We start from the raw sequence: 26,013 nt of genomic DNA on the forward strand, positions 1-26,013 counted from the left end.
CCTCATTATCTTGAAAAATAATCTTTTTAATAAAAAATTGTGATATTTTATCTATGTTAGAAATTTTGAATGCTGTAAATTATGAAAAATAAATTTATTTATTTTTCTTGTCTATTGTTAGAAATAAATGTGATATTTCTGCTTTTAGTAAAATTGTGATATTTCTTTCTACTGTTTTGAATATTTAGACATTGTAAAATTCATGTGGAAATGATTGCCTTATTATTTAAAAATGGACATTTTTGCAATTGATTATAGTATTGTTGTGAAATGTTTATTTGTGGATTGATATCCCATAAATTGTGATAATTCCGTATTCTTGAATTTCTATAAGAGTTTTTCTATACATATTAAACTGGCAATTATGCTAGAATGCCTTTACAAACTGCTATCTTTCTAAATTTGAGCCCAAAATATTTGATTGGTTATTTTTGAACTGTTATAGAGAGTGACTATTATTAATGGTTTACGTGAAATTCATATTAATGATTTCAGTGATATGTTGAATACATGATATTGCTGCTTTCGAATGTTTAAAGAGATTTAGAAATAATTTAAGTATGCAAGTGGACTCATCCGGTTCGCCGGTGAGGTATAAGCGGACCTATTTGGGACGTCGGTAGGGATTAAGTGGACTCATCTGGTACGCCGGTGAGGTATAAGTGGACCTGCAGGGATTAAGTGGACTTATCTGGGACGCCGATAGGGATTAAGTGGACCCATCCGGACGCTGATGGGGCATATAGGTGACCTACTTAGGACGCCAGTAGAGTATTTTGTGAAATCCTTTGAATTATGCACTGCCGTTAAAAGTGTTATAAACATTTCAATTACTCGGATTATACTTAATTATGCATTTATTGAAAGTGAAACTGTTGATGCATTTCTGTTAATAGATCTCATTTTAGAAAATATTGATATCTTTCAATCATGATTATTTTTAGGATTATGATGATCACTTAATGAGTAGCTAAACTCATCAAACTATGGTAAACATTTTTTCAGGATAACTGCGGATTCATTTTGAGTGCTAGTCAAGATCAACCTTTGTAGATATTGTTGTTGTGCTAGCTTTAAGACCTCGCCACTGTAAATTTGTCCTATCAATAGATGTATATATGTTTTGTCTGTCACATCTCAGGAATAACAATATTGTAAATTCTTGGGGTGTGACATATGCATTCTTGGGTGACAACTCACGCCCCTACTGAAACTCAAGCACAAAACTCCTCCCACCTTACTTATCCCAGCACAATTCCTATTCTTAAAAAAACATAAACAAAAAAGTAATAACACTAAAATTTTGATAAATTTCTTTGCATTATTGTCCTCAAGTTGGAAGATGCTTGACCTCAAGCTTATCGAACTTAAATATTTTAGAGACCTTCTCAAAAGTTATGCACCTCGTTACTTTTTTTTCAATTTATTTACTAAACTGATTCATCAAATGTTTCGTGCCTATCTTAAAGACTGTGAATACTACATCACACATATCTTCTTTTTTATAATTGATTTTTCAAAATTTCTTGCACATTTGGGTTAATCAGCATCATCTTTTGTATAGAGATCTACCTTTTCATATTCTTCCTCTTCAGATTGATGGCTATGAAATAGATCTTGTAGCTTTTGTTCTATAAATTTGCTAACACGCTCTGCTAGGTCTTCCTTGAGTCTCTCAAATCTTTGATATAGATGCTTCATAACTAGTTCTTGTGATCAACATAGATCTCAGGGCTCTGATGACAACTGATGTAGGGAGAAATAATAACAAGAATAATAATAATAATACGAAGGGTTTGAGAGAATATACCATCTCTCAATGTCTATAAGGGAATCCACCCAAAAAATAAATTTTCGCAAGATCAACTTTGCACAATTCCAATATCTGATCTCTTTCTTTCTAACGCTCACGTAAGGCTCTATCTCCATCTATCTCTCTACATTTCATGTTATTTTCTCTTTCCAAAAGATAATTCCTACTTATCTTAAAAGACAAGTTATTTCCTAAACCATAAGATAGATAGGTATTCTTGGGTGACAACTCACGCCCCTACTAAAATTCACATACAAAAATCATCCCACTTAACTTATCCCAGTACAATTCCTATTCCTAAAAGAATATAAACAATAATAATAATAACATTAACTTTTTTACAAATCTCTCTGCATCATTTATGTATAGAGTAGTTTGATTAGTTTCATATTTTTTTATTTTATTGGTGTATATAGTATTGCATTTTTTATGGACCACTATTTACATATTTGGGTCTGTGTTTTGTTTTAGTTAACTGCAGTCCTATACTTTTTTCTTTGAACAATAAGCATATATTTAAGTTTACAGTTCTTGTTAGTTACTTGTAGTCCTTATGTTTAATATTATTCTTGTTGTTTCATTTTTATGCTCTCAAAAAATCTAGGATATGTTTTGTATTGTGACAAATAGTAAACATTGTTATTTGATTTATTTATTACTCTAATGATACTAGGTAAGGCCATAAAATTATTGTTTAATAAATTTAGTGTATCTATACAATAATTTCAAATCATAGCCCTATAATATGTATCTTTACATATCCGATTTTTTCACTCTGTTGCCAAATTCTAAATATTCATGTTTCTATAACTTACTTTATGTTTTGGCGATCCGTATTTTTTATTGGAATCCTATATTATGTATCTTTACATATCCAACTTTGTCACTTTGTTTTTTCCAGCCAAATTCAAAATATTCACGTTTCTATAACTTACTTTATGTTTTGGTGATCCATATTTTTTATTGGAATCCTATAATATGTATCTTTACATATCCGACTTTGTCACTCTGTTTTTTTCAGCCAAATTCGAAATATTCACGATTCTATAACTTACCTTATGTTTTGGTGATCCATATTTTTGACCGGGTTTTTTCCTTTGACTTTTTGAAATAAAAACCGATTTATTATAGATGTTTTGGTTCACCGATTATAGTTCCCAACTTGCTAGCTATGCTCAAAAGGGCATGTGTAATTATAGGCATATGCATAATAGCACGCATGTTCATACATTATATACAGACACATACATGGTGCTGTCTTTAGAAAATATGTTTGTGAATAGACTGGTCTAATGTTTGAAAGAACATACAACCCGATCCAACGTTTCCAATATTAGACCGCACCATGCCCTGCAACATGATAAAAATGCAAGGTTGTTCGATGTTTAAAACACGAACCACTCTACCAATGGGGCGATTCGATTTTTTTCACATCGGGCTAGTCTATTGATATTAAAATTTAAGAAATAAAAATTAACAAAATGTCCGATGTTTGAAACATCACACTGGGGGCATAAGTTGAAAAAAATAAATAAAATCCTTGGATAGGACCTCCGTATAAATCTGCATGTTTTTTGACCATTTGTTGTAACAGAAAAATATAATGGCAATGACTTAATTTTTCCTAAGGAAAATTACATCTATGCCATTTTATTTGACTGTTATTACGTGATGATTCAAAAATATCTGATATTTAGGTGGAGGTCCTTGTCCCGTTGATTTTTCATTTTATTTTTCAAGTTTGATCAATGTTTTAAACATTAGACCACATATTAAATTTATTTTTTTATTTTATGACCACCTTTTTTTTTTTGGGTAAATCAGTGGCGATAACGAGCCTCTACCCGTTTTTTAATTTTTATTAATACTCTCAATAAAGATTACATGTGGACAGTTACAAATACAAGCACTACACAACCCTTTCGAGGGGGACATTGGCAAGGTCCCGCAAAATGAAAGGAATTACAAAATCTAGGGGATGGGCCCAACATATCATGGCTTGAGCCATAGATGCCCACTCTTTGCTAGACAATCAACGACCATGTTCACCTCCCGAAAGGCATGTGATACCTTCCAATGGTGATTAATGAAGGACAATAGCTTTGTCCTGCAATTGGACAAGCGCAGCCTTCAAGGATCTGAGCTATGATGGTAAACGATTCCACTATCAATTTAAAGTTGCTCTCAATGATGAGTGGGCGATTGTCCAACTCCTATGCAAGATAGATGCCCCAATCCAAAGCATGAAATTATGCTGCATTGTTAGAGGTGGGACTGAGAAGGGTGGAAAATGCTGCTACATAACCTCATGTATCAATCCTGATGATCCCCCCACAACCCCCAGTGCCCGGATTACCAAGGGTTGAGTCATCGATGATGAGCTTGAAGTGCCCCATGGGAGGGAAGGACCGTGTAATCTGGATTGAGGTGGGTTCGACATACCACTGAAACCTTAGTTTCATGGAGATGTGGAATTCTAATGGGTGAAAGGACCATCCCTTCCCATCTGCAAGCTTGCTGACGAAGTGGGTGATGCGCCCTAGTAGTTGCTCCCTCGAACACTTTTGACTGTCGTGGATATGTGTATTATGCTCTACCCATAAGAACCAGGCAGTAGTGGAGAAGTTGGAGAGCCATACATTGTTCATCCCCTTGGATTTGAAACGAAATTTGAGCCATTTTGTCATCATCATGGTTGGGGTTTGCACGAGTGACATAGTTTTGTCAGACCTCCGAAGAATGGACCGACATAAAACCTGTGAAAACACACAGTGCATAACAATATGATTAGTGGATTCCTCCTCTTGAAGGCAAAAGGGGCATCTGGTAACCAAAGGAAGCCCCCTAGATTAAAGCAGGGCCATGGTAGGGAGTGGAGAGTGCAAGGCAAGCTAGGAAAACCACGTTCCTCTAGGATGGGATGGGGTTTTTCAGAGGACCTTGAAGGCTGCCATAGTCTGGGTACTTTGCCTGATGTGATCCCAAGCACCGGCCACTAAGAACTTGCCATGAGTGAAGTGTATCCATACCAACTGATCTTGAGAGGGATGGAGCGGTAGTACATGGGTAAACCTCCTCCCAAGCACAAATGAGTGGGAATGAGGTAGGTGTGGGAAGGGACAACCTTTGGGGTGTGCATTGGATATAATCCGAGGCCTTGGGCTTAGTCAGGTTGCCAAGTTTCTTGTGAACCTCCACACCATACTTCTCCCATAAAGAGCTCTCTAATAGTCATGGGTCAGCCCAGAAGTCAACCAACTAACCATCTCTAACTATCTATCGCACATTACCTTGCAATCTTTTCACTCCCAAGGCCACACCCTTCCAAGCATGCGAGTAGTTTTTAGGTTGGGCATACCAGATCGATGAATGGCGGAAGTATCGGTGCTTGAAGAACCATTACAGGAGAGAGGAGGGTTTAGCAATGATTCTCCAAGACAGCCTCATCATGCTTGCATGTTAAAATCACGAGTGTGACAAATCCCAAGGCCACATTCATCAGTTTTCCGACATATAGTCTCCCAACTCACCAGCGGTAACCCCCTATTTTCTGTCATCCCTGCCCATAAGAAGTTGCGTTGGAGTCTCTCGATCAGCAATTGAAGCCAACCTACGAAGGATAAGGATAAAGTTGCCAAGAGCCTATTCGACAAATGGTTTTCCCAAATAAGACTATGGTAGTGTAGATGTCTCGGTGTGTCATGGAAGAGCGGGAGACCAAGATACTTGACAGGAAGGTTGCCTAGTCCGAACTGAAGTACATGAATCTCAAATTTGGCCGAACTCCAAAGAACATAGCCTTGCTCTTATTACTATTTAATTTTTCGCCCGTCACCCTACAAAAGTTATCAATGATATGTTTAATGACAATAGCCTCTAGGATAGAAACCTCGCAAAAGATAAGGGCATCGTCTGCATAAAGGAGGTGATTGACCCCCATAGTTACATCCTGAAGGAAAAGCAAGGGGGAGAGAGTTATTAGCAATGCTTGCCTCAATCATTCTATTAAGATAGTCTATAACAAGGAGGAAAATGTTGGGTTTATGTGGTCTTTAAAGGCCTTATGAGTGCTTGTAAAATGAAATGATATAATGGAACATGAACTCAGTGGGAGTGTGGTCCCTCATAGACCATACCAAGCAAACGATATTTGCTGATATTGAACTATGCTTGACGATCTAGGCCAGTCGGTTGGGAAAAACTCATGTTACCTGAGCATAGAGAACAAATCGAGAAGGGTTCTAATGGGTCATCCCTTGATGAAGTCGAAGCATATGCCTAGATGAGTGAGCCGAGGGACTGTGTAACCCTTGTGTGTCTTGGTGGTCTACAAAGACGGGGCCGAAACCTCATCCATGTGCCATCACACGGCATGCATATTGATAGATCATTTGGAAAAGCAAGTAAGTCACTTTTTAGGGTGAAGCGTATGCATGTGCGAGAGATACCCCTATGCACCATAGGAGTTGTGGTCGCATCAGGTCTAAGTGACATTGACTCATCTCTAGGGGAGGACCTAATATCCACAGACTGGGATTGCAACCCCTTGGTTCATCGGCCAGACTTTGGGGACTCGCTAATGAGCCCTTGCTTAGACTGTGGGTCATGGGAAACACTGGGTCGGTCTGGTAAAGCAAGTGTGGTTTGTAGTCCACAGTTGACAGTGGAGTGCCCCATGATTGTTTATTTAATTCCTAAACCATATGGATGATTTTTCCATCAAATTAATTTAATATAGTTTGTTTTATGATGGAAATTATTTTAGAATTATTATTTGAGTTTTTATGAACGCTTGGATATTTCATTTAAATATATTGATTTTACAATGGTTTAAATATTCAAATAATATTCTAAAATATTTTTATTAATTTTAAATATATAAAAATATCATGGAGGCTCATTATGCACATGGGCTCATCATATTTCTAGAAGGTGGAGCCCATGAGTGCCTCCCTTGGATGGCATGCCCACCCTTATTCTCTTTCCCATTTTTGTGGTGATATGGTATGTGGCCATATGGTTGGAAGATATTGACTAAATATTGACTTGATATATCTTTGAAAGAATTTGTGGAAAGATTTAGTAGACTTGTGCTATTTTATGGTATGCACAATATTTTGATTAGATTTAATTTATTTAATTTTTATTGATGAAAAAATGGTTTAGAAAATATGGATAATAGTTCATGCACATTCCATAATATTGATGGTCTATCTATGAAATGGATGGCTCAAATCTCTCACCCCACAAGTCACCTAAGATCAATGGTCCATATTCAATCTTACAAGAAGAGACAAGCCAAAGAAAACCCCAAGAAACCCTAATCTTATTCAAATCCTATAAAAATGGATTGTCTTTACCCAAAAATCTCTACACCTTATCTCTTGTACCTAATTCACATCTTCTCTTTCATATCCCACAAAGGGGCACGCCCCACTTAAAATTTCTCTCTCCCCCTTAAGAAAAGTTTCTCTCTGTCTTGAAAGCCAAAAAAGGGGGCACATCTCACTCTCTCATCTTTGAGATCTCTCTCTTTCACACATTGTAAAAAGGGGCTAAGGGTTTAGGCTATGAGGTTATTCTCTCTCTTATCTCTCAACTATAGATTTGTAACTAAAGGGTTTAGGGTGTAGCAAAAAGAGAATCCATCTATCTTAAACTAGGTTGCTAAGAATTCAATTAGGGTTTGAGTTTATAATCAAATGGGTTCATGTTATATTGGTGTGGCTTGGCCTAAATTTGCTTTCCCAGTTGAGATTGAAGGTTAATCATTGATCCCGCGCCATCGGATGTTGGTGACTCAGTGTGGGGTATAATAAGCCTAGTTGAGGTAATCTCCGGCATCCTCTCTTTTGTTTCTTGCTAGATTTAATTATATTGGTTTTATATTCCCAAGCATAAGAATTGTGGATACTTTTTTTGTTTAAAGAAAATTGGTTTAATAACATCAAGGTTTTTAAGATCTTGGATTTGTTAGTTTAATTTTCTTTGAAGCAAGAGTTATTGTAATAAGACTAATTCTAAGTGATCTTTGCCAAAAAAAAAGAAAAAAAAGAAGAAAAGGGGTGAAAAGAAGAAAAAAAAAAAAAAAATTTCCGGCAAGATCGCATTAGTCTTTCTTTCAAAAAACATATAGGGATAGTGGGTCTCCTTATCTGAGGCCCCTCTTGCCAATAAAATAGCCTATTGGGGATCCATTGTGCAGGATAGAGAAGGAGGGTGTGGTAATGCACTGTTGAACCCATGTGATGCAATTATCTGGAAATCCCATAGCATGCAGTATATCTGATATAAATCTCCATGAGACCCTGTCATATGCACTGTTAAGGTCTAGCTAAAGACACATATTTAGTATGGCTGAGTTTTTGTGGTATAAGGAAATGAGCTCGTTTGCCATGAGGATATTATCAGTGATCAACCTTCCCCTAAAGAATGCGGCCTGGTATGAGTGAATAAAATTGTCAAGTACCCTCTTCAACATGTTCGCAACAATCTTGCTTATGATTTTATAAAAGACATTGCATAGTCCAATAGGTCTAAAATCCTTCATAGTTGTAGGGCAGGTGATCTTGGGAATCAACCATATGAAGGGTGAGTTTACCTCCTTAAGGAACTTGCCTTTACCAAAAAAGTCTTTTTGCGCACTCAAGAGATCGGCCTTGATAAAATCTCAACTAAACTTGTAAAATTCCACTCTAAAACCATCTGGTCTTGGAACACTCTCCAATTTCATGTCCCATATGCACTCTCTAAATTCCTCTATGGAGATGTCCTTTGTTAATGCCTCACATTGCAGTTGTGTGAGTTGCCTATCTGGAACGAAGTCATTAGCCGCAGTGTTTTAAAAATCGGCGAGTCGCAACGGACTCGTCCGAGTCGAATTGGTGACCCCGTGTCGATATATGTGTAAAACTGAGGAGCAGAATTGCCGGTTCTGCACAGTACGTCGGTTCCGAGTCGAATTGGTGACCCCATGTCGATTTATGTGTAAAACTGGGGAGCAGAATTGCCTGTTCTGCACAGTACGTCGATTCTAAATAGTGAACTGCCCGCATGGCATCATAAATAGACAAGAACACCGGCCTGAACCGCCAGTATGATACGTCATAAACAGGTGAGAACCGCCATTGTGACTTGCATCACCGTGCACTGCACGCTGCGCGTGTGAATAAATCTCGCGTACGTCACGCGTGTGCCACATGACGTCATAAACCGGTGAGAACCGCCATTGTGACTGACATCACTATGCACCGCACGTGTGAATAAATCTCGCGTGCATCGTGCGTGTGCAAAAATCTCATGTGCACTACACGTGGTTCTCGCCTCAAGTTAATTTTCAAGAGCACTGATGTTCCAATTATTTATATAACCATTGTTTGTCCCACCTTTCTTCGACGTGGGACAATTCTCAATGCCCAACTTTGAGATCTTAAATCAATATATTGATTTATTATAGCATAACTTGTAAAACGTGGTGATGTGGGGAGTTGGTTATCACGTTGGATATTATATAGGAGGTTTCAGGTTTGAACATTTGTGGTGTTAACATTTTTTCTTTTGTCAAATGTCATAAAAAATGGTTTTTTTTTTTATCAAATAATGTCACAAAAAAAATGTGTTTTACTTTTGTCTTAAATAATGTCATAAAACATAATATAAAGGAAAAAAAAAAAAAATAAAGAGGAAGAAAATAATGTCATAAAAAAAGAAAAAAAACGTTTTATTTTTATCTTTCAAAAAAAATAAAAGGCAAAAAATAATATCATCAAAAAAATAAAAGGAAAAAAATAATATAAAGGAAGAAAATAATGTCATTGAAAAAGAAAAAAAGTGTTTTATTTTATCTTCCAAAAAATAAAACGAAAGAAAAAATATCATTACAAAATAAAAGGAAAAAATTAAAATAAAAGATAATACAACATGCATTTCTTGTCAAAAAACAATTTATCTTCTAAAAAAAATAAAAAGAAGAAAATAATGTCATCAAAAAAATAGAAGCAAAAAATAAAATTAAAGATAATACAATAATTCGAGATTTTGGTGGCCATTTTTTCATCGATTTAATCCATTTTTTATTGTAGTCCATGTATGATTATATATTTTATCTATGATGATTCTATGATTTTTCTTTTATGTAATGTAAATTTAATGATTAACATAAGTTCAAACAGGGAAAGAACATCTCAATATTCGCAAATTGATGAAAAAAATGAAATAATAATGTAGTACCCCTATTTCTTATTGGATTCCTAAAAAACAATATTTATAATAAATTTTAATAAATTTTTTGGATTTTTTTGAAAGCTTAATTGGACCGATTTAGCCGATTCTTGATTTGGATCGCCGATTCACCGATCCGAATGGATTTTTGGAGAGACCGATCCTGGGCACCGATCAATTTTTTAAACCATTGGTTCTAGGGGCTCGGAGCTCCTCAAAGTAAGAAACGATATGACTTTCAATGGCTTTAGGGTCTAAAATTTGAGTGTTGTTGGAATCATGAAGGAAAGTAATTTTCTCATGCTACCTTCTAACAACATAGGACTTATGGAAGAATTTTGTGTCCCCCACTTTAAGCCAAATTTCCCCTGATTTTGTCTCCACATACATTCTTCTTATGCTAGGTACTGCTTTTATTAGGATGTAAGTTGGGCTTCTTCGATGTTAAGAGCAATGTCATTGGGGTTTTTCAACTAGGATTTTGTTATGACCACCTTAGACTTTGTTAACATCATACCGCCTTAAACCTTTTAAAAAATGAGGTCTAAACACATTTAAACCTTAAAAAAATGATGTTTAAATGGGTAATTGATGTTACCATGATGTTTAAAAATACTGGCTCAGAGATAAATTTGTCAAAAAAATAAAAAATTTCAAGCGGTCCGTCCTTTCGAGTAATAACGGACGTAAATTTCCCTTCTTTTTTCTCTAAATAATAACTCAAATATGGGATTGCTCATTATTTTGTGTTTTTTCGAAGCCAAGGTTCATTGCTCATTTAGGTTTGGATCTTAATAATTGATCGATTGGATTCCTCACCTCCCTACTTCCATCATTGTTTCTACCCATTTGCAGTGCCAGGTCCACGAGAAAAAACATAGATAATCCCTACTGGTAATTTCATGAACCCTAGTTTAGAGAGAGAAAGCTGTTTGTTTTTGTTTCCTTCTGTGCGATAAACTGTTACAGAGAGAGAGAGAGCTCTTTCCTTTTGTGCGCTAAACGAGAGAGAGAGGGGGCTCTTTCCTTTTGTGCGCTAAACTGCCGAGTATATATCCATTATTGCGGGAAATTTTGAATTAACTGGTTCTAGTCTTTGATGTTCATGTTGGGCACCTTCTAAACTCTTGATTTAGGTAACGTGATTTTTGCTCAGATTCGGAAGACAAGTTGGGGTTGAAGGGACAGATTCCCTTCTCTCTACTTTACTGGTATGGGTAGCCTCTTCATTGCTGTTATTACTATTTTTATTATTGAATTTCATGTATCATCATCTTCTTCTTTATGATAATTATCATTCATAATATTGTTGATATATTAACACTCACAGTATTGCTGATTGGTGTTATTTTTCTCACTGTAACTGTTTATTATATGGGCAGTGCGCATTTGGAAAATGCCAGACGTGCAAGCTTCTGTTAATGAGTTAATCTCCAAGCTAAAGAGACGGTCTGTGCTTACTGTTTTACTGCAATTTTAATAAATATAGGATAATTTTATTTTTCATGTGTTCTCTTCTGTAATTTCTAGGGTTTACTATTGATGTTTATCACGTTATTATTATCATGTTGTTAACTTATTAGTCTTATTATGATTGATTGATAATTGTTTGATTAATTGATTGTTACTGTTTTGTTTTTGTTGTTGCTGTTGTTTGTTGGTATTTCCATGTTAATTTTACAAATTTTTTGCATTCATTCATTATTTCCGATAATGGGTAACAGTCAAGTCGAGGGATCGCATGCTACTGCAAAGGAAACCGCCATTCTACTTCGAACAGTGGTTTCACAACATCGGGGGCCCAATGCTAACCAGGCTTCATCGTTTATTGATGCCGTAAAGGCAGTAGGATCACAGCTGATCACTGCAAACCCTGTTGGTATTCTCTCTTAAATGATGTCATTTTCTCTCTTAAATGATGTTGTTTAACTTCATTTGCTTTTGTTTGGCCTAATTTTGTGATAGTTGATGAATACTAAGGTTTTTAAAGGATTATCGTTGTTGGAATTATCTTGGGTTAAAGAACACCTTTACTTTTCTTGGTATATATATCTTTGTTGTATGCCCCTTGTTTATGTTGATGCATATCCTTTCCTGATACGATGAAGTGCCATGTTTCGAAGTGAAATCACGCAGATTTTATTTTTTATTTTTTTGATAGGTGATAATCTTAAAAGAGAAACAAAATGAGATGAAAGGACCTGAAAAGGAAGGCCTTGCAGTGGCATTTGATCCAATTTGAATTGTGTCAGGTCCCTCAAAGGGACCCAAATATACATTTCAGGAAAAATCCTTTTCTTCTTCTTTTGTTGGCTCAAATTCAACTCAATGAGACACACAATATTCACTTGACATGTGAAAACTCCTCTTTCATTTTCAACCATCATGTCTAAATCAATTACCACATCATTTATTATATGGTGATTGATGCTCTCGGTGGCCATGTTTGGATCAAATAACTATGGAACTTTTACTCTTTGACATATTCGTGAAATGAATTTAAAAGTTTCTTACTTTTAAGCATATTTCCATGTTTGTCTCAATTTGTTGCAACTTGGCTATACGCTTTCCCTTCATGTCAATGGAATATTACTCATCAAACAAAATTGAACAAAAATTTGAGTTGCAATAGGGTATTTGACTATTTGTTGGTTCGACAGAGCTAGCAGTAGGTAACATAGTGAGGCGTGTTCTGCACATAATCAGAGAAGAGGATCTTTCTTTGGCAACAACTGGTATTGGGGGTTTGAGTGTTTCTGCTGGAAGTGACGATGATGACGAGACCGATCGGAATGGTCGCTTGATGCTTTCTGCTGCCTCTGTTGCCGCTGCTTCCAGGAGTGCCTTGCGTGCACCATCCTTGCATACGCTTCTTGAAGACCTCCCTGACCAGTCGGGATCTCACCATACAAGTTCTTCAGGGGGAGACTCTGAAGGGAAAAGCAAGTGTAAGCCTACTTTTCCTCTCTATCTCTCCTCCCCCCCCTCTCTCTCTCTCCTTGTGAAACACACACATACATGCATGCATCTCATACACAACCATCCATGTGAAGATAGATGCAGATTGTATGTGGCAGTTTATACTCTATTGTAGAAATAACTGTTAGTGAAGACTAGTCTATGATGTATGCATTGGACAAAAAATGTGGAAACAGGCTTAAAATACTGAAACCTTGAAATACAATTTTATGAAACAACAACTGGGATGAATAGAGAATACAATAAGATTTTTTTTTTTTTTTTGAGAAAAAGGTGACGATATATTATAAATGTAGTATTGTTACAAAAAATCCTCATGAGGAGTAAGGTGTCATGGCTGCCCACAGACTGGGTGCACGTTTACAAGAAGTTTAGGTAGAGAAGAGGAAAGAGGAATAGAGTGCTTGGGGGAATATAGAGTGAGAAGAGTGTGGGAGTTATGTTTGAGGGAAGCAGGGGGCTGCTGAAAACCCCTGCAAAAAGGAAACTCCTTAAGGAGGAGGCGCTATTATAAAATGTGCTGTCAAAAAATCATGCTGTTCAGAAAAAAAGGGGTGAGGGGAGGAAGCAAGAAAAGGGGTGAGGAAAAGAAGAAGAGAGAGAAAAGGAGGGGAGAGAGGGAGGGAAAAAGGGAGAGGACTAGAGTAGGCCCAGTGTAAGAGGGCAAGAATGAAAACCATGAGAAAAGGGCAGCCCACATACCGGGTGCCCAGGGAAGAAGGGGAAGGAGAGGCAACCCACAGCCTGGGTGCTTAGACAATAGAAGTAGAGGGGTAGAAGGTGGGAGGAGGGACAGCCCACATACTGTGTGCTTAGACAGAGGAGATATAAGCGATAGAGAGATAGAAAGAAGGGAAGGAAGAAGGGGGGCCTGGGGGGGTAGGCTGGGCACTCGGACCATGGCAACGGAGCTGAGCATCTCCGAAAAACCACCTGCAAAATGGTAAGAGCAAGGGAGGGGGCATTGAAGAGAGAAAAGACAGCGAGAAGAGCGAGAGAGAGGAGAGTGAGAGGAAGGGGTGGGGGAGAAGAAGAAACAAGATAAAGAGAGTGAGAGAGGAATGAAAGAGAGGCGAGAGAGTGGAATTGAGAGAGGAAGCACACATTAGTTCAAAAAGAGAATTTGTTAAAGGAGGGTTCCTTTGCAAGGAGTCTCTTTCCTGGGCTAGCGATGCATTAGTGCTAGCCTCCTGCTAGATATGAGGAAGGCGACTTGAAGAGGGCCCTGCACAAGTGGTGAGGCACCATGGATAACATGCAAAACCTATTAGCCCATTGGATAACGTTGTAGCTGTCCCCTTCCACAATGAGTTCATAGACCTAGGAGGGGTCAAATCTTGAGAGACCTTCAAGTAATGCATTTGCCTCTGCCCAAGTGGAGATAGCCATTGAATACAAATATATATTGTCACAAATTGTGTGAATCATTGCCTCAAATAATTTTAAGAAAGTTAAGGATGATTAATTTGAAAAGAATGGATGCAAGTATCAGAAAATGTAGACATTCATTTTCATTCAAATATTAAAAATCACGAGGCCCATTTTGCTTGGTTCTTTGGACAGTTTTGAGTAGCATGATTAATTTGCATTGTTGAATTCCGATTACATGTATCAAAAGAAAAAGAAAAAAAAGGATGAACTAGAAGTATCTAAAAGAAGTACTTCACTACCATATGAAACTTGCCCACTTCATCGAACCTCTAATATCATAGGCAATTTCGTGCCATTTTAAATATGTCTAACACACTGGATTCTTATCAAATGAGCAGAATATATGGAAGAAGGATGAATTAGATTATTCTCAGGATCATAGGAAGATTAAAGTAGTTCCACAGATGAGATAAAAATAGCTGGAGAACCCATCAAGGAATTATCACACAAACATACACAAAAAAAAAAGAAGAGCCTGCGTTGAATAGTCGGCTCTCATCATTAAAGTTTCACATTGGTTGGATGTCTTTACTTATCAGTTTTTCTTGGTTCTCTGTTATTTGTTTAATTAAAGAAGTGGACGTTCCTAATACATGATATGTGCATTGTAATTTCAGTTGAATACCTTTCTCTTGTAAAGCTCAATAATGATAGTATTATGCAGTGCTAAAGGATATGACCATTTTTCTTTGCAGCTGCTGATAAGAATTCGAAGAGCTGGAAGTTGAAGCAGAGTGTTATTGAGGCAATCAATGAATTGATTGAGGACATAGACAATTGTCATGCACAAATTGCTGAACAAGCATTGGAGCACATACACCAAAAGTAACCTTTGCTTACTGCGTCAAGAATCAAATTTAGCTTTTTAGTCTTATCAAGCTTTACAAATGCCATGGCCAACTGATTTGTCGATAGGCTTGCTTTTGATTGTCACCTTGTTGGGTCAAGTTGCCCTTCCCTTGCTATCTTTTGATTCCTGAAATTAGTCAACCCTAAAATGTTTCCTTTCATTGTTATAAATTGAAAGTTTGGGAAGTTGCCCTGAAATTCTTTCAAAAATGAAAATTGCTTTAATACAATCAGCATGATAAAAAAATCTGCTTAAATTTATGATCATTTGTGATTTAAACTTATGCATGTATCTTGTAAGATGAGTTGCTAAAGAGAAAGGAACATTTTATATTTTGGATCAGGATACTTTACTAACTATACACTCTCTTCTTTATTTGTTAGTACTTCAACTTATGGATACGCACACACACAGAGACTTTGTACGAAATTTCTCCATGATGCATGGGGTATCATGACATCCTACAGATTGGGTGCTTTATAACTGTAATGGAAAGGAAGAATGAAATGTGGGACAGTAGGTCCCACTAGGGGACTGAGTCAGTGAATATGTGGTATGGACAAAAATGGTAGGTATACAAACAAAAAGAGTGGTGGCCTGAGGTGCCTAAGTGCTGCCTGTGATCCCCTCAGTTGCTCCTCTCACGACGAATTAGCATCGAGTTGGCTTCATGTCGAGTATGCTGGAAGGAGACTGGGAAATTGCTAATGGAAAATATTGTTATAAATATGAGCAAGTCACCAAGGACAAGGAGCTGAGTGGGAGGCCCAAGCATGACATCTTTTGAGTTCCCTTCAACTATGAGATGTCATCCTCGTGACAGGTTGAATCTCGTGATGCTTCGAGAACGGCCATTGTTGTGTCGACAGTCTCGATGAATCCTGAGAAAGAGAGGATTGTATATCCATGTTTGTATCTAAAAATTCCCCCAATAGTATTTGGAACCTACCAACTCAAATCTTACTTCTGAAATTGGGTATGCTACTCGTCCTTCTACGTAAATTACATTAAGTGTGCTATTGTCATTACAGAGCCTTGAAATTCCACAACCAACACCCTCCCTCCTCACCTGCAGGTTGTCTAGTAAATCTTCCAGAATATTGGCTTCCCTGATAATAGGATTAATCCATGTTCTAAACGATTGTTTCCCTGCTCAACAAGTGTGAAGTGTCTAATTTCCTATGAAGCTCTTGGCAATCCTTAGCCATCTAGATGCATGAAGCTGATGCTTTTCAATGATGAAAGCTTGCTGAAATTAGTGTAGGAAAACTTGGGCTAGGAGGGCTATTCACCCTGCCGGACCCTAACCAAACATATGGGAAACAGTTAAATTTTGCCAACCAGTATGATTTTTTTTTTTTCCGTAACTGCCTTTATAGAATTACACTCCTACCAATTGTGAACTTCTTATGAAGGTCATGATCATTAGGTGGACTTCAAACCTTGTGGTTTCTGCAGCAAAAATCATTAGAGAAATGAGTGACGAGAGAGAAGAAGAGAATTCTACCGCAAACACCCATAAAGGAATGATGCCACAACCTTCAGTCAAGAGAGAGAACCAGCAACGTGCGACATCGAAAGGATGATTGGTATTTTTGTTCAAAGTAAGTCTAAAATTCAGTCCATGTGAACGGCTTCATGTGCCTTCTTTTATACACATAAAAATGCAGATAATCGAGAACCCTAGTTCTTGTGCATTTTTGCCTCCAAGCTTCCAACCCCTCTAAGGAAACGCAAACCTGATCTAATTCCCACATTCCTAAGCATTGTATACGCAACCTTCATCAAATTCTACGATTCAAGGACTCCTGTGTACTCTCCAAGTGGAACAAAAAGATAAAACTAAGTAAATGATACATCCCTCAAAAATGAAATAATGTCCCCCTTCCCCTAAAATAATAATAATAATAATAGAGAAAGTCCAAATGAAGAAGCCAAATTGAAGCGATGGTTAATCCTTAACAGCATCACTCCCTCCCTACTGAAAATTACTCAACTGCGACGAGCTTGCTGCATCGTACTCTTCAAGAGTTCTCTTATTGGCAGCCCTCAAGTCAACTTCTAGAATCCATGTACTCTCTGGCTGAGGTTTTCCCATCCACTGAATGAGAAACTTTCTGATATTTTCCTTGGAATAAAAGGCACCAGAAATCGCCTAGGTGGTCAGTCCCTTGGCTGCCTAAGTGGCATTCTGGTCGCCTAGGCAGGTGAATCATATTTAATGCACTCCTAAAACTATGACAGTGTTGGGGAATGTTAAGTAAGATTTGATTTTGATACCAAACCCCCTTAACTATTATCTTTTAGTAATAAATAAATCTTTTTTTTGTGCTTCTATTGTATTGTGCACACATGCATGAGTTTGAAACTTGAATTAGTAGAAATTCAGAAGATTGAAACTTGCCCAAAAACTTAGTTGAAATAAAAGAACAATCACTTTAGTCATACAATATTGGGAGTATGGATATGTACAATGGGTCACTTTGGCCCTTGTGGATTGAACGGTTACATGCTATTCCATACAAACAAAGACAAGTCCTAGAAGGTCTATGAGCGCACTCCAAAAACACAAGAAAACAAATGTCAAATTGCGATTGAGATTCAAGTTCCACATCCTTCTCATAATCATCGCCTCCATCTCCACCATCTATCACTTGTGTTTGATGCCAAGCCCTCGATCAGAGTCACCCCCTCCTCGACATAGTGCTTTTCCTATCTCGTTTGAGTCAGCGTCCTCCACCTCTATTGATCTTCCTTGAAGATCTAGTAGTCACATGGGGCTTGATGAGCTTCCAGTGGGCCCACGAACTTGGCCCCAGCTCAAAATCTCTCTAGGGAACACCTGATCATCTCCAGCATTGATCAGCCAATCACTGAATCATCCATAACTCGCCAAGCAATAAAATTGATATGAAAGCACTCATAATAGTGCCTTTTCAACATTTGGTTGTATTGAACATATACAAGATTAATCAGTCTCTTCAAGTTTGGTTGTCGTTTCCATATGGTTTTTTTGGATAATGCATGAATGCATGATTTGTAATGAATAATGCAAGTTAGGGCTGCCCCTGCCCCAAGGCATATGAGGGCTTATTAGAGTTGGAGAATTTAAGTTAGAATTTAGAAATTAGCAATTGCAATGATCTAAAGTTGCATTAGCAACCAGATAAGTTGCAAGTCAGGTTCTTGCAAAGGGCCATCCTATGCAAGTTCTTGGCTTGTCACCATGTGTGTGTGACCTACCATAGAGCTCCATTATAAAAAACAGATTTATATAATACATACTTTATAACAGTTTTATAGTAGTGTGGTATTATTATATTTATAATTATACTTCTGATATACTATTATGCAAATCAAGTACTCAAAACACAAATTCACAATGAAGGATATACAGAGGTTAATTGGATGGATTTTAGTTCTTTACCTTATTGCTATATTTGTCCCGAGTGACTTCATTGAGAACTTACATATTTAACCGTTGCGAGGTTTAGGAGTTCCACAGCAGGTGTCTCATGCTGGTCATTTTGAATTTATACATGATGAATCCTTAAGTCAACATCACAATCAATTTAAAAGTAATAAGGGTTGAAAAAAATACCATATTGCATGCAAGGGCCATGTGGCTGGTTGTTCCACTTACAATCCACAATCTCCAAAATGGGTGAATGCTTTGGCTCATAATTCTGGGAACCTTGGGGGTAAGGCCATGGTTCCACCTTAGGAACTCGATCCCTCTGTTCCTCCAAGGGATCTTAGAGGGAGCTGGATTTAGAGAAATAAGGATCTTGCTCAATATAAAATGGGATCTCGGCGGTGTGCATGCTTGAAGAGCTATTCTACTAATTGAACTACTTCTCCTCTCTTTAGTATTATAGATTTATTTCTTTAGAATATGTTAAACTGTGGTGCATATCACATCATGGTATACTTGAATTATGGTATTACAATTTAATATCACAGTAATTCAATTTATAATATTATTAAACGGTATTATTGTAATAAATTGGAATACCATAATTATGGCATTAGCAATAAGCTAAGGTGAATGATAATGGATCATGCGGGCATTGGCTTGATCCTAATTTTATCATATACTATTAATTGATCTTATTTTATGTATAATTGAGCTTAGATCCATCCAAGTTAAAACCTCAACCCTAGTGACATGGGATCTCGCTCCGAGGTTTCCTAGGTTCTAGCTCCTTGACTTGTTGAACGTACGAATCTCGATCCTAAACCCAGGGAGCTTCCATTCGATGGGGTTTGACGTTCCCCAAACCTATCCCTCTCCTGAATCAGCTCCCGCCTCCAACAACTATGCTTTGGCTCATCTTATAGATCTTTGATATCTCTTCCTTGGCAACCTGCATTGCCTCGTAAATATGACCCATGGGTAGTCCTGTCTCACTATCCACCATGTTCAAGACCTTCACTAAAGCATTTACTTGGAAGGAGTAGGCCACCTCGTTCCAAAACTAGGGTTGGAAAACAATATCAGACACTCTTCCCCTTTGCATGCTTGGACCACTTGCTCTTGGCCCAGTCTTTAGAGAGAAATATAGCCTCCCAGAGGTTGTCTTTTTTGGGCTAATATAGACTAAAGGGATGAATAAATAAGTGGCAAAATTTGTCACCTCTGGCCTCACCACTTCATCTATGCACTGATCTACTATACTGGAAATGATATTTGCGTTATGGGTTTCACATTCATCGGTGAACTTTGAAGATATTGTCCCAGTGGACCAATTCATCATCATATTCATGATATTTCTCCCCTCGTAGCAGTCCATGGAGCGCGGGATCGAGATTCTGGGGCGAAAGCGGACCCCTAGATGGAACTATAAGTCATGGAACTCGCTCCCTTCCCCTAATCGTGTACGAAGCTCGCTTCATTGCCCAAGGAACTTCGAGCTCTACTCACTCCTCGCTCTCGTTCCCGTTCCCATAACTTCTCACGTTCCCGTTCCCGATAACTATGGTTCAACAACCCATTCAAGAAAAAAGAAGAGCTGTATTAGAATGACTCCGCCTGATGAGGCCTTATCCCTCTCTTTCCCTCCCCTCCACCAGAATTACATCCATGTGCTTAGACCTTCCCCACTTCTTTCCACTATACCCACACCATCTCCTGCCCCATCCTTATCCCTACCTTCCCATCCTGCAGCCTCACCTCTTCCCATCCAGTGGCCTTGTTCCAGCATTCCTCCACTCTTTGCAGAGAAGCGAGTGGCAACGTTATCTCCTTGACTGGCCAACACATCTCGTTGCAAAGGCAGAAGCTCCTCTCTTCCTTGGTGTGCTATTTCAACCCCAAAAGCGACGATGTTAGGGAAATAGAAAAATTGGGTCAAAGCTTTTAGAAGAAAGCCCGACCTCTCTTGCTATCGGCTTTTGAATGGCTTCGTTCTTTTCACCTTCCCCTTGGAGTTATCTGTTAAACGAGTCCTTGAATACTACCCTCCCTTGTTCAAAGAGCCACTCTATCTGTAGAAGCTTGGTCTTATATCTCGTGAGCTTTCAAAAAACAGATGATCTAGCTCAGGGTTGTAAATATCCCTCTTCACGTGTGGCAATCGTCCACCTTTAAGGTCATTGGCGAGAGCTATGGGAATTTTTTATCGATTCATTGGAAGTCGTGCAAATTCCTACCCTTGGCTTATGTTCAAATGTTGATCAAGGTCTTGAAACCCTCAATCCATCCCCTCTAAACTTTGGCTGCACATCGAAGGTGCTTTTTACTGCATCCGCATTTCTTGGGCCACAGCCCCCCCCACCTTTGGCTGCCATGTTCAAGGACAGGGTGATGCAAACCCTCTTGCGGACCACAAGGCTGGACCATGGTCACCAAGCAGCAATGTTCAAAACAAAGAGGCGGCCGCCTAGGCGTTTTAGGGTCCTGGCCGCCAAGGCAGGTGCCAAAAAACAACATGGGGTTGGAGGCTCGAGGGGAGTTCGGGGGCATCTATTTGTGTGTGTGTGTGCGAGCGAGAGCTCATATGTGTGTGTGACTATGTGAGATAGAGGCCTCGCGTCGAACAATTGGAGGGCATCTTCTTTTTCCTCTTCTTCAGTTCTTCTTATCCATAGAGTGTGAGAGAGAGAAGGGCCTTGAGCCCTTAGCTAGGTTTATTTTTTTAAGGGCGCTTACACTTTTTTTTGGGTGGCACTTGGTTTGGGGGGGTAGATTTGCCTTGCAAAACCCTTCCCCCACCCTCTTCAGGGAAAATTACTTTTTTTGCCCTTGGCCGAAGGCTTTTTTCTTCCCTCGGCCAAGTTGCTCCAAGGTGCCCGCCTTGGCGGCGCCTTGGAGAAAGTATGCCTAGGGCACCCACCTAGGCCCCGCCTAGGCATTTTGTCCTGCCAGCTACTGCCTGGGCAGCTAGGCAGCCGAATTTTCAAACAATGTCAGGTGGCATTGGAGAACCCTTAATCACAACCGCAGGACTCACCATTGCAGGGGACAATGTTCATCCCAACCGATCGACCACTTTAGACTGTCCAACGGTTGATATTGCTGCTCCCCACCCTTTTCCTCCGTCTTTCTTGGTCATTTCTCCAAGGGCTGAGACATTGCCCCCTCGTCTTCCACTTCTCTCTCCCTTCTCGGCCGGCTGTCCCTTAACTTGGCCCCAGCTAGCGATGTGTCCTCATTACCTTTCACTGCTGGCTACATGTGCCCTCTACTTGCCCCCTCGAGATCAAAGTGTAACCATCCTTTGCTTGGTTTCTCTTATCGGCGAGACACCTGTCTTCACCTCCCCCCAGCCCACGTGATCCCCTCACCTCCCTCTCTCGTTCAGCCGCCTTCCCAGCATGCTCTCCGGACACCTGTCATTCCATTGTCTCTCACAATTTCTACCTTGGCATCCAACGATCCTCTTTCTCTTCCTTGCCCCCCCCAAGGCCTCATCATTGACGCCCCATCATGTGGTGCCTGCTCCTGAGGCCCTTGCTTTACCGCCTGGCTTATCATGCATACTGCATGGACCTTCTTTCTCATCTTCCCCTTCCTATCCCAGGGTGGGCCTCTCTCTCTCCTTGTTGACCTGCTTCAATCCCAACCTCTTGCAGACATAGATCCCCTTTCCTCCCCCCGCTCGACCCCCATTCTTCTTAGTGGTGACCTCGCCCTCTCCTGCGCCTGCTTATTCCGCGTCTACCCTCCCCCCTGCCCCTTCTGCCTCTCACATGTTCTCTCTTCAGACTCCCCCTCATCTACTTCCCTCTCTCTCCCCATGGCTCACCAACCCCTCTCTTGGTTCCCAGCCACCTCTTTCCTAGGTGCCCACACCTCACCCCTTCCACTTGTTCCATCCCACCCCACTTTTCCCCCTTTCGACCTCCTCTATTCCCATGGAACCACTGCTGCCTTTTCTCATCCCCTCCCAACCCGCCATCTTTCCTACTATCCACCCACCTTTCCTTGGCATAGCACCCCTTGTTCCCCGTCCCTGGTTTCTTCCAAACTTGCCCCACCCAAGTGCCCCTTCTTACTTCACCTACCACCCGCTTCCTGGCTCCAACTCTTACCTCCCCGAACCCCTTCCCTTGGTATCCTCCCTTCTCCTTGGCTCCACCCGTCCCCCGCTTCTTCTACCCACCCCGCTTGCTGCCACCCTGGATCCTCCTCCCCCTTTGTCTTCCTTGGCTTCCATCTCCATCCCTGCACCCTCAACTCCCTCTGCTCATGCCCTTTCCCCTTCCTCGCCTCTATACCCCATCTGTTTGTGGCCTTCGGAGGCCGTAACCCTTCCCCCTAGTTACTGTCCCCCAAGGCTCCACCACCTCCAATGGTTGCAGGTTTTGCCACCCTTAGTTGCTGCCTCCCCCTCAGCTCCACCACCCCAACTGGCCCAGCCCTCCATGGCCCATCCTTTCAGCTCTTTCTTAGGCTCCCTTGCGTCATCACCACCTTCGGTGGACTCGAGATTTGTCAATGACATGGACAGGGTTTAGGGCGACATCCAACAGATCCTCAAGGTCATGGGCTTTAGGTACGATGGTTCTGAAGCGGACATTGACGCCTTACTCAAAGCAGACGCCCAAACTAGATTCAAAGAAAGTAAGAAAGGTAAAGGGAGGTTTCAAATCACAATTTTCAGAGTGAATTATGACCCAACAGCTTCTTCTTCCTCCTGTGCTCCTTCTCCTGCCATGGTCTCTGCGGCCCACTAACCCCTCGATGCTCCTCTAAACGTACTAATCCCAACCCCTCCCTGTAAAGATACTTATCTGAAATATTAGGGGTCTAGGTGACCCCCTCAAGCGCAACTTTGTTTGCTCTTGTCTAAAATGCTCCTCCTTCCATTCTCACTCTGATTGAAACCTAACAACCCTCTCCCTCTATGGCAAATTCGAGAGGTCTAGGGTAGGAGGCGGAGGCCCTGCCAATGCGTGGCTCTTGAAGCCAATAGAGACTCAAGGGGCATATGGTTCTTCTCGAACCCTGCCTTTCATGCTCTTTCTTTCTCCCACATCACCTTATATATTGTTACCATTTCTCTTACCAGAGTTTCCGACGAGCTCCCCTCGAAATTCATGGCCGTCTACAGCCCCAACTCCGATAACTCCTGAAACATTCTTTTGGGAAGAACTCGATGAGATCGCTACCCATCCCCTCTCGAGATGGTGCCAAGGCAACGTCACTAAATGGTTTTTCGAGAGGAGCTCTAGCTTTAGAGTCTCCCAAGCGATGTTAGATTTCTTGGACTTCATATCTAGGAGTGAACTCATTGACATTCTCCTCCAAGGTGTTGTTTTTACCTGGTCCATCCACTCAACCTCCCCCTCTTTCTAAACTGGATCGTTATCTCTCTGGCCTTGAGTGGACTCCACCTTCCTTGGTACCCATGTCACCACCCTTTTGAACCCACCTCTAATCACAAGCCCATATTTCTTGACACCCAACCTGCCTCCGGAGGCCCTAAATCATGTCGTTTTGATATGGCATGTCTCGAATATCCTCTTGGTGGGTGTCTTTCTCCCACCAAGTCCATGGCTGGGCATGCTTTTGGCCCCAAATGAAAATCCAGCTTCTCAGGGGCTTCCTTAGGTTTTGGAATCGTCAACTACCTGGTAACTTTCACACCCTAAAAGAAGCTCTTATTCACTCCATCCACGAGTTGGATCTCATTGAGGAGTCCCAGCTACTCAATCCAAACGAGCTACTCCGTAGAACCCAGCTCAAAATTGACTACCAAAGTACCCTCAAGCAAGAAGAAATCTATTAGGCCCAACGGTTCATAGTCAAATGGCTGTAATGCTGGGACTTGAACACATCCTTCTTTCATAAAATTGCCAACTATAGGAGAAGAGATAACACCATTACGTAAATTAAAGTCCAAGGTGTTGTTTTCCATCAATCTCCTCTGGTCGAAAAGGCCACTGACTTCTTTAAGTAGTTGTTTGAGTTACCGTCCAAACCCACTCCTAGGATGCGACCTATCGTTTCTCTTCATGCCCCCAGCTCAATGGCTGGAATGCCCCTTATCTGAGGATGAGATTCTTAGAGCCATCAATGAACTTGGCTACGACCAAGCTCCAGAATGAGATGGTTTCCCTATTGCCCACTTCAAACACTTTTGGGAACCACTCTGTGTAGAGAGAATAGATAGAAGTCTAATCCACAAAGGCATGAATGCCACTTTCATCGCTCTCATCCCCCAAGGTGGAAGGGGGTGACGAGCTTAAAGATTTCAAATCCATCAGTCTAATCAACAGCTATTACAAAAATTCTGTCCATGGTTCTTGCCGCTAGACTCAAGGAGGTCCTGGGCTGGGTCATTTCCCCGCATCAAGGGGCCTTTGTCATGGATTGCCAGATCCTCAACAGGGTCCTAGTGGCATATGAGTGCGTTCAGTGATTCAAAAAGCAGACCGCTCAGCGCCTAGGCGGTCCGAAAGGCTTGGGCGCGTCGCCCTGGCCTAGGCGGCCAAACTGGGCAGCCGCCTAGGCGGTACGGAACCTAATTGGAGTACTTTTGAAGGGGTAAGGCTATAAGAGTAATTTTGTATAATTTATAAATAATACATGAACCATAGATATTAGATTTTAATTAGTTTCATTTGATTTTGTTAGATTCATACAAAGAAGAGGAACAAGTTTGAATCAAAGAGGCTCAATGACCTAGTCTATGTCAAGTACAATCGATTCTTAAAGGACATGTTTGCCAAGAGAGATAAGAGAGACCCCATCAAATAAAAAAAAAATGGACAATGCTATAGAGTGGTTAGTTGATGATGATGAGGTCGAGGGGCATGAAGGATTGACATGGGACATGGTCATAGTTGCTTCAGGGACATCAGCTGACCCTCCTAGGGCCACTAGATCTTCTTCACAGAAAACAAGTGTGGAGGAAGAGGAGGAAGAAGAGGCAGATTTAGAAAAGACGGAAGAGGACGGGGACGATCAATATGTTGAGGAGGGTGACGACTCCGATGAATATGATGCCAATGCGGCTGACCCAAAATTTTCTGATGCTGAATGAAAGATGAATGCTGAATAATTATTACACTTTGAACTTTGATTGAAGTATTGAACTATTGAAGATTCGTTTGAGTCTTCAAGTATTACTTTCATAGTTTCATAATTCAATTTTGTTTTCTTCCTCATGGTGGTGTACTGCAGTACTGGTTTGATACTATTTGGTAAATTGGTTTGATAATTTGGTTGGTTGGTAAATTTTAAGTTTTAGTTGGATATGGAATATGAATCGAC

The 26,013-nt window shown here is 40.1% G+C and overlaps 1 protein-coding gene across 4 annotated transcripts in view; it reads left to right on the forward strand.

The window, feature by feature from the left end:
* The first annotated feature begins 10,713 nt into the window (after positions 1 to 10,713).
* The window catches only part of LOC18425762 (NagB/RpiA/CoA transferase-like superfamily protein), a 29,710-nt gene continuing 14,410 nt past the window's right edge, over positions 10,714 to 26,013 (forward strand). For 2 of the 4 annotated variants that reach the window (XM_006830298.4, XM_011631104.3), the window contains exons 1-6: positions 10,714 to 10,927; positions 11,170 to 11,244; positions 11,416 to 11,482; positions 11,758 to 11,912; positions 12,694 to 12,981; positions 15,139 to 15,268. In XM_006830298.4, coding sequence (XP_006830361.1) covers positions 11,430 to 11,482; positions 11,758 to 11,912; positions 12,694 to 12,981; positions 15,139 to 15,268 — 626 coding nt within the window. In that variant the 5' untranslated portion in view covers positions 10,714 to 10,927; positions 11,170 to 11,244; positions 11,416 to 11,429. The remainder of the gene's footprint in view (positions 10,928 to 11,169; positions 11,245 to 11,415; positions 11,483 to 11,757; positions 11,913 to 12,693; positions 12,982 to 15,138; positions 15,269 to 26,013) is intronic. The other 2 variants (XM_011631103.3, XM_088852978.1) reach the window with 1 other exon arrangement.

Source organism: Amborella trichopoda, chromosome 1 (assembly GCF_054954075.1).
Source record: "Amborella trichopoda isolate Santa Cruz 75 chromosome 1, AtrichopodaSantaCruz75HAP2 v2.0, whole genome shotgun sequence".
NCBI lineage: Eukaryota > Viridiplantae > Streptophyta > Magnoliopsida > Amborellales > Amborellaceae > Amborella > Amborella trichopoda.